The 12,890-nt window shown below is 43.5% G+C and overlaps 1 protein-coding gene across 1 annotated transcript in view; it reads right to left on the bottom strand.

Annotated features, from left to right (window-relative positions):
• Positions 1-12,890, bottom strand: part of DCDC2 (doublecortin domain containing 2) — a 59,110-nt gene that overhangs the window by 4,637 nt on the left and 41,583 nt on the right. The window contains exon 9 of the mRNA XM_068169143.1: positions 102-446. Coding sequence (XP_068025244.1) covers positions 102-446 — 345 coding nt within the window. The remainder of the gene's footprint in view (positions 1-101; positions 447-12,890) is intronic.

Consider the following 12,890-nt stretch of genomic DNA (forward strand, 5'->3'; position numbering starts at 1 on the left):
AGGCTCTCAGGACCTTATCAGAGGTGAGCTTCTTAGAGACTAGCTAAGAAGCCTAAGGCTGAGAACAATAACTTCAGAACAAACAAAGCATAAGCATTTACCTGGTTCTGACTGTCAGAGTCCTCCGTTGTTTGCTCTTCAGGCTGAAGATCATCTTGGTAGTTGAAGTGCTCCATTCCCTCACTATTTTCTTCATTTTTCTTGCTGTTTAAATGGGTATGTTTCTCTCCCTCTGCTTGGTCAACATTCCCTGTTTCTGGAGCTTCATCTTCATAATTTTCATTTAATTTCATCTTGGTTGCTTCCACTTCACTTCTTTCTTTAAGATTCTCCCCATTTTCCTCTGCATTCACATCTAGGTATTCTTCTTCTCCTTTATATGCCTCCTCTCCCCTGTCATCTTCCTCTTCTGCATTTTCTTCTTCATCTACAGTTTCTGCTGGCCTCTGGTGAAAAGAAGAGCAGCAACATTATGAGGTATTTTAAATCAGAGTGCTCTAGGCAATCCTGAAACATGACAGACATCAAAATTACAATGACATCATTACTGGGGAGTAAGTATGCTAATTTGAGGTTTGTCTACACGGACAGACAATTACACTCCTGTACAAACACTCCATGATGCAATCTTATCCTACACACAAAAAAATTTTAGCAAGATTTAAATGAGCTACCCTGGATTAATCTGTTTGACCATACTCAAAACAAGGCCAGTCAGTCTCACCTCTATGCCTGGAAAGATCATGGATCAGATCCTCCTGGAGTCACTACTCGCTCAAAAGAATAGTGAAGAGGTGATTGGGAACAGTCAGCATGGCTTTGCCAAGGGCAAATCCTGCCTGACCAACCTGGTGGCCTTCTATGAGCAGGTGACAAAATTAATAGATGAGGGGCGAGCAACTGATGTCATTTACCTGGACCTGAGCAAAGCCTTCGACACTGTTCCGCACCACATCCTGGTCTCCAGGCTGGTGACACATGGGTTTGATGGGTGGACCACTAGATGGATAAGGAACTGGCTTGATGGCCGCACCCAAAGAGTGGCTGTCAATGGCTCCATGTCCCAGTGGAGGCCAGTGACAAGCGGAGTCCCTCAGGGATCAGTCCTGGGACCTGTCTTATTCAACATCTTTGTGGGTGACATGGACAGTGGCATTGAGTGCACCCTCAGCAAGTTTGCTGATGACACCAAGCTGTGTGGGGCAGCAGCCAGGCTGGAGGGAAGGGAGGCCATCCAGAGGGACCTTGACAGGCTGGAGAGGTGGGCACAAGCAAACCTCATGAGGTTCAATAAGAGCAAGTGCAGGGTCCTGCATCTGGGTCGAGGCAATCCCAGGCACAAATACAGGCTGGGCAGTGACTGGCTGGAAAGCAGCCCTGAGGAGAGAGACTTGGGGGTGCTGGTGGACAAAAAGCTCAACATGAGCTCTCAGTGTGCACTTGCAGCCCGCAAAGCCAATCAGATCCTGGGCTGCATCAGAAGTGTGGCTAGCAGGTCGAGGGAGGTGATTCTCCCCCTCTACTCAGCCCTGGTGAGACCCCACCTGGAGTACTGTGTCCAGTCCTGGAGCCCCTATTACAAGAGGGATGTGGAGGTGCTGGAACGTGTCCAGAGAAGGGCCACGAGGATGATCAGAGGGCTGGAGCACCTCTCCTATGAGGACAGACTGAAGGAGTTGGGGCTGTTCAGTCTGCAGAAGAGAAGGCTCCGAGGTGACCTAATTGTGGCCTTCCAGTATCTGAAGGGGGCCTACAGGAAGGCTGGGGAGGGACTTCTCAGGCTGTCAGGTAGTGATAGGACTAGGGGGAATGGAATGAAGCTGGAGGTGGGGAGATTCAAGCTGGATGTGAGGAGGAGGTTCTTCACCATGAGAGTGGTGAGACCCTGGAATGGGTTGTCCAGGGAGGTGGTCGAGGCCCCATCCCTGGAGGTGTTTAAGCCCAGGCTGGATGAGGCTCTGGCCAGCCTGATCTAGTGTGGGGTGTCCCTGCCCATGGCAGGGGGGTTGGAACTAGATGATCCTTGTGGTCCCTTCCAACCCTGACTGAAACTATGAAACTGGAATGAGCTAGACTTAACCAATACAGCTATTCCAGGCTCTTCAACAGTCTGGAATTTAGTGTGTACTTGTTTCTAAAATGCTGTCACAATAAAAAGTGATACACTGCTAGCCCACAAACTGCTCTCCGGGAAGCATTCTATGTACTGACCAGGCCATGCCACGCCACGCCACTTGGTCCTGTGGTGTAGCCTGCTGCCTTTGCAGTCACAGAAAAGTGGCAAGACAGATGAGACAGACTTACTGGTCATGTCAGTAACTTCATTACCCTTCCCAAAGACCCCTGTGTTGGTTGGCATGATTAAGATCTGCCTGACATTTAGCAATTATTTTTTTTCTACACAGAGTTGGATCAGCAGCAGGGGGAACAGGGTCTTGCCCAATACTGAAGAAGATGAAGCAGAAATTTCACAGTATAATTAAGGTTGGAACTTGCTATAGATAAAGCTGCTAGCAGCACAATTTCATCACACCCTAGAAGACTAATGCACATACGAACTAGCTGTCATCCTTTGTCTTCCAGTTTCACCTTTGAAGATTCACTTGACTATTCAGTGATCCAGTACCCCCACTGCCAAGTTGACTTACGCACTTGTGATGGTTTCAATGAAGATAATGAGAGATAGAAGTGACAGGGTGTCTGCCTCCCCCACAAAACCTCATCTTTAAAGCAAACCAGCTGAGCACAACAGATTCCCTCAACAACACTTGGAATTTTACTATCATAAGCAGCTTCTTTATGCAGGCAGCCATATGCTACAGACCTGTAAGTTACATCTAAAATTCTTTCCCTCACTAATACTAACACCTCAAAATAATTCTCTCATTGCCTTCAACATATTAGTAAGACCCAGTTCAGCAGTAGCAGCAATTCATTACAGCCTCTTGGCGAAACACCTTGCTTTTGCTTTGGTATCTAGTAGCAATATAAGACCATTTTATTATGCCAATGCACAAGACTGCCTTGAGACAGTCCCCAAAAGAACAAGTCATTGCATTGTAATAGTCCATGGAATGACAAGTTGCTAGAAATATTACGTGGTTACCTGACCAGATAAACAATGACTCAAGAAGTAATTATCAAAGTACAGTACTCTGTGTGGTTTTTATCCAAGCTTTCCTGACTCACTTTCATCTGGTAACATCAACCTGGCCTTACTGCTACTACAACAAAAATTAAATAAGGCAAGTTTTCAGACACCTTCGAAGAAGGATGTGGAGGTGCTGGAACGTGTCCAGAGAAGGGCCACAAGGATGATCAGAGGGCTGGAGCACCTCTCCTATGAGGACAGACTGAAGGAGTTGGGGCTGTTCAGTCTGCAGAAGAGAAGGCTCCGAGGTGACCTAATTGTCGCCTTCCAGTATCTGAAAGGGGCCTACAGGAAGGCTGGGGAAGGACTTCTCAGGATATCAGGTAGTGATAGGACTAGGGGGAATGGAATGAAGCTGGAGGTGGGGAGATTCAGGCTAGATGTGAGGAGGATGTTCTTCACCATGAGAGTGGTGAAACCCTGGAATGGGTTGTCCAGGGAGGTAGTCGAGGCCCCGTCCCTGGGGGTGTTTAAGACCAGGCTGGATGAGGCTCTGTCCAGCCTGATCTAGTGTGGGGTGTCCCTGCCCATGGCAGGGGGGTTGGAACTAGATGATCCTTGTGGTCCCTTCCAACCCTGAATGAAACTATGAAACTAAGGTGCCATCCAAAGCAAACTTGAGCCAACTTTGGTAACCTCACAGAATTGTTTCAGTTGGAAAAGAACAGAGATAGAGTCCAACCTCCAGCACAAAGACAAACCAACCTATAAATTCCCAGATGTTACCTGCTACTCTTACACAGGTTACCTACTAATTTATTTTCAGTGTGCTAAGGAAATTAGGTCTGGATTCTGACTAGGAATAGAGGGGGGGCAGGACAAATTAAACACACCAGACACCACTAGCTACAAGCAAGTGGTTCTGCTTAATGATACTTACACATTACAAATGCCTAGTGGAGAAAGGGTAAGAAAAGTAGTAAAGCCAGGCTTTATCAGTTAACTGTTGGAGTCATCCAAGATATCATTTACAACTTTATTACTTCCTGATAATTGGTACAATCAGATGATAATCTCTACTCTTGCCTGAACTGCTCTAGCATGGTGGCTCATCCTGGGCAGAAGAAGGTGGACTTGAAGGTATAAGCATATCTATCCTAATACATAAGCTTTTACTGATTTTGCTTCCACAGCAATAATTTTTGACATAAAAGCACAGTGGATGTTTGAACAGCAGTACCATCCTAAGGTGCTGTGATGGCTAGACTCATTAGGCCTCATCTGTCTAAAATAGGAGTGGATGCAAATGTAAGTGTTAAAACTGTAACACAGATGATAAATACAGCATTACTGAACTGTATCCAGGAACTCACAAGCAACAGGCATGAAACAACAATTCACATTTCAACTAATATAGCTTGACTAGTCAAGCTAAATTGCCTGAAAAATACTACTACAAAACAAGATCAGTAAAGCAAATCCCATCAGTGTAAGCATAATGTTTTCATAGTAACTGGAAGTTTCAAGATAGCCAAGCATATTACTACAACAGGTATTGCTACTGCAGGCAAATAAAAAGTCATGTTCACATCTAGTAATTGGAAAGCAAAATGTGTTCTTCATGTAATCCCCTTCCAAGCTGCCCTACATTAGAAAGGACATTTTAAACAAGTTAAAAATCAACACTGATCCAGAGGAAAAGATCTACCATGAGGTAATTTAAAATGCAGGACGGTAGCCTTGGCATGCACAGTCACAGACAACCTTTGAAACTGGAATATGAACAGCAACAATGCATTTCAGAATGCACAGCAGACCCAAGACAACTGTAGGGAGGGAACTCAAAGCCAAATTAATCTACTAGCCATGCATAAATCAACAGTCTCTATTCTCATGGAATCAATAAGGTTTGAAAAGACCTCAAAGATCAAGTCCAACCTGTCACCACAGACCTCATGTCTACTAGATCACTACTAGAACACTATCTAATCAACTAAATCATGGCACCAAGGCCCCATCCAGTCTCTTCCTAAACACCTCCAGTGATGGTGACTCCACCACCTCCCTGGGCAGCCCATTCCAACGGGCAATCACCCTGCTTCTTTGTTGATATTAAACTAACATGTCATGGTCACTACAACCAACATTACCCCCCAACCTTAACATCTACAACCAGTCCTGCTTTATTAATACCAGGTCCAGGATTGCACTTCTTGTAGGTTCTTGCAGGAGAAAGTTGTCATCAGTGCACTGCTGGAACCTTTTGAACTGATTGTGCTTGGCTGTGTGATCTTTCCAACTAATATCAGAGTGCTTGAAGTTTCCCATGAGCATCAGGGCACTTTATATTGAAGCTACTTCAAGCTGCCCATAGGATGCCTCATCAGTAGCTTCTTCCTGGTTTAGTGGTCTGTAGTAAACACCCACAGCCATATCACCCATGTTTGTATGTCCCTTCACTCTTACCCGTAAGCTTTCAATGCATTCATCATCTCCCCCTGGGTTAAGCTCAACACATTCTAGTTTCTCCCTCTTCCCCCTTTGAAATTAGTTTAAAGACCTATCAAGTAGTGCTGCCAGTTCTTGTCCCCGGATTGTTTTTCCTCTTAGAGACAAGCATTTCCTATGTATAGTCAGCAGGCCTGGGGTCTTGTAGAGTAGCTCATTGTCAAAGAACCCCAGATCCTTCAATTGGCACCAGTCCTGCAGCCAGGCACTAATCTGCTAGCAGTTAGATATTAGGAGGCACTTCCTCACAGAAAGGGTGATTAGGCATTGGAATGGACTGTCCAGGGAGGTGGTGGAGCTAGTGTCCCTGGAGGTCTTTAAGAAAAGATTGGATGTGGCACTTGTTGACATGGTTTAGCTGATGTGGTGTTAGATCATAGGCTGGACATGATGATCTTGGAGGTCCCTTCCAGCCTCAATAATTCTGTGACACTAATATTTCCAACAAATTTTAGTTGGGAAACAGAAAGAAAAATACTGACTTATACAACCAGTAGGTGTACAATAGAAAAAAATATTGACTTTTTGCTTGTGGTATTGAATTTCCAGTTATTCCTCCAACCCCAGTCTTGGTATTTAGGTGCCAAATTCCCAACTGAAAAATTATATGGTTCTATAATAACAAGTCCAAACTATTTCTTGCCTCATCACAGGATGTTAGGAATTGGAAGGGACCTCTGGAGATCAAGTCCAACCACCCTGCCAGAGCAGGAGCATGAAATCTAGTGCAGGTCATGCAGGAATGCATCCAGGAGTCTCAAAAGTCTCCAGAAGGGAAGACTTGACAACCCCTCTGGGGAGCCTGTTCCAGTGGTCCATGATCCTTACAGTAAAGAAGTTCCTCCTCATACAATAACTCAAACTACTCTGTCCCAAGTCAATCTCCAAGCTGTGCGGGAAGCATGGATAAAATGTTTGGAAATAAAAAGTGTAGCTTGGGCTCTACAAGAAGACTTACAACTGAAAACCTCAGCTGTCACTTTAAAGAGATGCTAGAACACAAACCCCAACCCTTCCACATGTGTGCAAACTCTCAACTGCAGCTGCAGAAAGGCTTGAAACATAAATTTGTAGTGATAAAATACTTATTATATCACAAGGCATGTTTCATTTTGACCTTGCTGAGAAGAGCTGGTAAAAAGGAAATGAGGTAATTGTCCTTCTTTACATATTTATCTTTATTTCTTACACAGGCACAGCAGAATTCCAACAAGTTAATTTACTAAAGCAGTTACCATTTTCTTAGCTCAGAAGACAAACTTGATTTTTGAGGTATTATCAAGGAAGGCTTGTAAAGGAAAACTGTTTAAATAAGACTCAGAAAGTTTTGAGGTTAGCTGCTGAAATAGTCACCTTTAACATATTTCTGGGGAAAAAAATTACATCAGTAAATAAGAGTATTTATTTCCATATATTTCAGTGTGTTTGGAGGCAAAGCTAGCTATTAACAAATGCCTGTCGCAGAATCAGGGAATGGTAAAGGTTGGAAAGGATCTCTGAAGATCATCTAGCCCAACTCTCCTAGAGTATCCTCCCTACCCTTTTTCTGAACCAAAGCTATTGATCAGGCTGCAAAATTGACCAGGGATTATGGAATTTTCTTTCTAGGATGACATAATTTAATAGATTGTTAAAACAACTTGTCTGAGTTAATTATGATATAATTAAATACATTAAGACAACTTGTCTTTGAGTTAGGAATTTACTTCAGTGTTTCCACTACCTACACTTCAGAGAGAGACTAACTTTTGCTGAGCAATAGCATTGAAATAGCCAAACCCTTTCCATACATTTGATGGGATTTTATATGGCTCACATGACAATTTTTATTCACTCTTGAATTTCACAGAATCATTTCATTTCTGATGTCAACATACAGAAGACTCTGTTTTTAAAATGAGGTTGCTTCAAGTCCAGACTCCATCAGTTCATCATAGCTACCATATAATGTTTTGGTTTCTAAACACAGTTTAGACAACAAACAAACAACAAAAAACCCCACAACCTTAAAGATGCTGGCTTGGTCTAGTTGAAGGTGTGCCTGCCCATGGCAAGGGGTTTAGAATTAGATCATAGAGTTTTAGAACCACCGGAGCTGGAAGTGGCCCCTAAAGGTCATCTAGTTTAACCTCCCTGCCACTTCCTGAAGCAGCTCCTGCTCCACGCTCCCCCACAACTTCATCTTCCCAAAGCAGCTCCTGCTGCCTCTACACCGTCCTCCACCCTGCCTCAATATTTCCTGCTCCACCACCAACATTTTTGCACCCATCCCAAAGCCATGGGCAAGACCCTCAACCAGTCAAGATACCACACAGAGGAGCTCAGCCCCACTAAGAAGGCCCAGCTAGCATGATGATGATATTGGAGTAGACATCAATAATTGCCCTACCTAACCGGGGGGCCACCAGGCCCCCCGGCCTTTGTTGTCACCACCACCATCACCCAGTGCGCACCATGGGTACTCACCAGTGATGAGAGGAGGATCCTCAGCCCAGATGGGCTCAGCTTAGGGGCTCTGCCTTTCCTGGGGGCAATTAAAAAGGGGAGTGGGTGGGGAGGGCCAAGTGGCCACACCTGGGGTGGGAGGAGACTCCAACAGAGCCCAGGTGCTCTGGGATTTGAAGGGAAAAAGGGGAAAATGGGGCAGGTGGGATGGATAAGGGGCAGATATGGTGGGAAAGGAGGAGATTTTAAAATAGCTTTATTTTCCATAAATCTTTCATAATGCACAACTGCAGTTCATGGTTTGCTTTGCCTCCATGCAAAAAGAACAAACCCATCAATACTTCAGAAAATAAAGCACACTGGTAGGATGTGAGGGGGAAAAAGGGGGGAAATGGGGTGGAAAAGGGGCAGACTGTATAAGCAGTGTTATTGAGAGTGGATATTAAAATAATATTCAAATATGAATTACTGACTTTCAGTGATTGGTAGATGCTTAACATGGCTAGTTTCAGGATCTTCCACTGCTCTTGGGTATTAGATAATTTATTGACAAACCCAAACATGATTTTGATAGGCCAATATTAAGTTCAACAAATAAAAAAACCCACACACCTTCTGACCTTCTGCTAAGGTAATTGTGTAGCATATCATCTCAATAAACTCTTTATCTCAGCCTGGAGGGTTTTTTGGGGGGGTTGTTTTCCCACCCATCTGTCGGGGGGGAGGGGGCTTACTTCTGAGAGCAGGCTGTGCAAAGCCAGGACACTGTTACGCTTAAAATGAGCCAATGGGTTTAGCTAGCAGAGTTGAACTCTCCTACAGCTAAAAAGGAACAGTACATGCCACAGTGGTGCCCTGTGGTGTCTTCTGTATGAGTATGGAGACAATATGAGTATGAGATGGAAACCCTTTGTTCTACAGGCAAAAGTGCATGAGTTAGAAAGAAAAGTAAAGATAAGAGAGAGTTCTTCCAGGAGATCTGCCCTAGTCTCCCATGAGCAGTTCTCTGGTCCTAGTACACGGGCATCATATCCAAATTTGAGTAGAGGAAGATCTCAAGAACTGACTGTATTGGAGCCTGAAGTAAGCACAACTAGGAATAAGTGGGAAAAGCACCCCTGTAGAATCATTGCATCATTAAGGTTGGAAAAGACCTTTTATACCATTGTGTCCAACCATAACCAAACTACCATGACCACTAGACTGTGTCCTGAAGCACCACATCTACATGCTTCTTGAGCACCTCTAGGGCTGGTGACTCCACCACCTCCCTGGGCAGCCTGTTCCAACACCTCACCACTCTTTTTATATAGAAGTTTTTCCTAATGCCACTCCCAATTGGATACACTCCAGCCATCCCTTCACCTATAACTGCACTAAGTGCCCACTTACGTACACATCTGAGTTACTGTAACCTGTGTTCTCTCAGTCAGAATAAATTGGGATGGATGTACTGTAAGCAGAGCAGGTATGCCAGTTCACCAAGGACATGTCCTTGCAGAAATTATCACCCATTGCTAGAAGCCAGCAATGATCTTGCATACTTTTAAAAATTAACTGGCATTTCATATCTTAATTTTTAGCTTTTTATCAGTCATCCTTTAAATATCTGTAATATTCCTAGCAAGAAACTCCTGTATGGAATGCATTGGCTGGACGTGTGTTGGCTCACAGGAAGTCATACATTGCATTTGTGATTCCTGTAAAAGCTCAGGGCATCTCAAATCCAGAGGATCATTTGTATGTCCAGACCTGAGTGACTCAGGTCTATCACCACTATCTAACACAACTAAATGGACATGAGTATCAAATATCAACATACTGACATGAGAGGCTCCAGAATCAAAACAGAGAAGAAGGGGCAGGGCAAAATGTATGCTGAAAGCACCCAGGCCATTGTAGCCCAGGATAACCACACACATATACTGCAACTACAGAGTAAGTTTTCCTGTGTTACTTTAGTCCACGTGGCAAAAACCAACATCATTACTTGAACCTGACAGCAATAAATTCAGGACCTTCTAGAAAAGCATGAGGTGACTACATTCTTATTCCTTGAGGAAAATTTCACAGACAAGTGACTTCTGGGACTTTTCTGGTGACTGTGATAGATTACCCTCATTCCCCCTATAGTCAGAACTGCTCATGGTAAGGTTTTGTCCTGGTTTTGACTCAGATGGCAGCTGGCTCAGTTGGTAGTGCACAAGACCCTTAATGGGAAGGTTGTGGGTTCAAGCCTGCAGTGGGCAGTGGTGTCCTCCCTACACTAGTCAGGAGGTCTGTGGTGACAGGTTGGACTCGATGATCTTTGAGGTCCCTTCCAACCTTAGGAGTACTGAATACTTAGGAGTACTGACCTCTGCCAGTCCACTCACAATGGATGAAGTTTTCCCACCTTCCCTCAGGGTTGGGCAAGGAGGAAAGAACCCAAGAGGTGGAGCTGAGAAGTTGAGATAGGAAGATTTACTATTGCAGATAACAAAACAAAAATACTGGCATATGGAGCAGCAGGGGAACAAACAAAATGGGAGCTGAAGTACCAGAAGGCAGCACCCCTGCCCAGAAGTGGAGAAAAATACTCAAAAACCTGGAAAAGGGAACTTTACAAGCTATAGAATACACTCCAAATCCCATAACCCCTTTTGGCCCCAGCCAACCTTTGTCTTTGCAGTGAGCATGACATCAGCATGGTATTGAATAACCGTTCTGACCTCCTGGCTTTTGCTGCACCAGTGTGGGGAGGGGTGGGGAGGAGAGGTAGCCCTTCCTGTCCCTGTCCCTTCTAGTGGGACCAGCCAGCTAAAACAAATAGAGGTTTGGAATTTTGCCTTTTGTAATGTTGTGAAAAACAGGGAGAAACCTTTTACCTTCTATTGCTGGCTGCATCTTTTATGTGAAGAAAATGCTTTTGCAGTTTTCCAGTTGAAAGTGCAGCAGTTAAACTAAGAGATTTTCAAACAATACCTTCATGGATGTGAGCACAATTTTTTGCTTGTCATGAACTAGCACTAAAATCTCACTGACAAAAGACTTGTATATGTATGATGACAGACATATTCAATCAAAGGCACAGAGAACAACTGAAGTATTTCTCAGCTTCGTGTTGGAAACAAGGATCCATCTTGCTTCTGGAAACCTGGCTTACTTAGCAGGTTGACAAGGAACAGAGTGAATTCATTTTTCATTCAAGAAGCATGATTGCTTGATGGTATCTTTAATCTCAGCAAACCCATGAATGTTTAAAAAAGAAAGATGTATTCTAATTACACTCCTCATGTTGTCATTCATTAAGAGCTACATTACCAAATGCCATCATCATTCAAAAGCAATAAGTCAGGAAATCTACAGATATTGAAGCATTTGGCTTCTTCTCCTTCAGGGGTACTAATGTAACTTCTCAGAGGGTTGGTATGTAACTGGTATTAGAATACTGAAAAGTGCAATATCACAAATCATTTAAAGTGGAAATTACTTTGTACCATTAATATAAAACATAATTTTGCTTTATTGAAGCCATTTGGAAATGTTTACTTGGCTAATGGCCACAACAGACAAAAAAAAATGAGATAGACAATGAAAATCTTAATGATCACAAAATACTGGCATGAAAACATCTCACGAATGCAGCATCAGGAATACTTAAGTTTGATTGCATCAAACCTCTCCAGAACAGAGCTATCTCTGCTTTTACCCAGTCAGGAATGTTTTGTAGCAGCACTGCACAGATTCCAGCAGCAAAACATTTTGTTCCTGAACCAGACAGGGTTGCTAAGTGACAGCAGCCCTCTTCTCTTGCACATCATTTACAAAACCCAGGCTCTTAAAAACAAGCAAATGAATAGTTAAGGGTTCATCAGTCTTATACTTCACACATAGTAAATGTGCTGTACCTGAAGGTGAAAATGTCTTTATCCCCACAACATTTAAACACCAACCTTTATATGAGTAGGATGTGTTGTGGGTTTTGATGTTTGGGGTTTTTTTGTTTGTTTTAATCAACAAATGCAGCACCTGAGTCTTAATTTTTCAGAGGAAACTACATAGCTTGAAGAGTAGAAAACAGATTTTCAAACTCCATCCCTCAGCCTTGTGTGGTAACTGGATGCATGCATAATACCTTAATCACAAGATAACCATGGCAGAGAAGGAAATATCTGATCAGATTTTTACTCATTTAAGACACATTCAGTCAACAGTATCATAGTATCATAGTATCAGTCAGGGTTGGAAGGGACCACAAGGATCATCTAGTTCCAAGCCCCAAACAGTATTTTTCTTCATCTGTTTCACTGACAATCAGTGCTAGTTTTTCCTTAACATTTTCTATGTGCACATTAAAATTTGCCTAAACTTCATGCCCTACAATACATTATGATCTGTTGAGCATCCTGTAGACCAGAAGTTTGGTAAGCATTAAAATAGAAGTCCTACTGAGGCTGCACAAATACAGAAATGTGGGTGTTTTTTTTCCAGAAACAGACTCTTCAACAGTGAATGGAAAATGCCCTAAAAGTTAAGCAGTTTGAGAGATTGTCTGCTCTAGGACTGCTAGATTTTTTCAAGACAGGTGCACACAGCGAGACAAAACATTTTTCAAAGTGGTATCACAGAATTACAGACTGTTAGGGGCTGGAAGGGATCTCAAAAGATCCTCCAGTGATGGCGACTCCACCATGTCCCCAGGCAGCCCATTCCAATGGGCAATCACTCTCTCTGTATAGAACTACTTCCTAACATCCAACCTAAGCCTCCCCTGGTGCAGCTTAAGACTGTATCCTCTTGTTCTGGTGCTGGTTGCCTGGGAGAAGAGACCAACCCCTACCTGTCTACAACCTCCCTTCAGGTA

This window comes from Melanerpes formicivorus, unplaced genomic scaffold (assembly GCF_026170545.1).
Source record: "Melanerpes formicivorus ecotype bairdi unplaced genomic scaffold, bMelFor1.0.p_v2 SCAF_165, whole genome shotgun sequence".
Taxonomy (NCBI): Eukaryota; Metazoa; Chordata; class Aves; order Piciformes; family Picidae; genus Melanerpes; species Melanerpes formicivorus.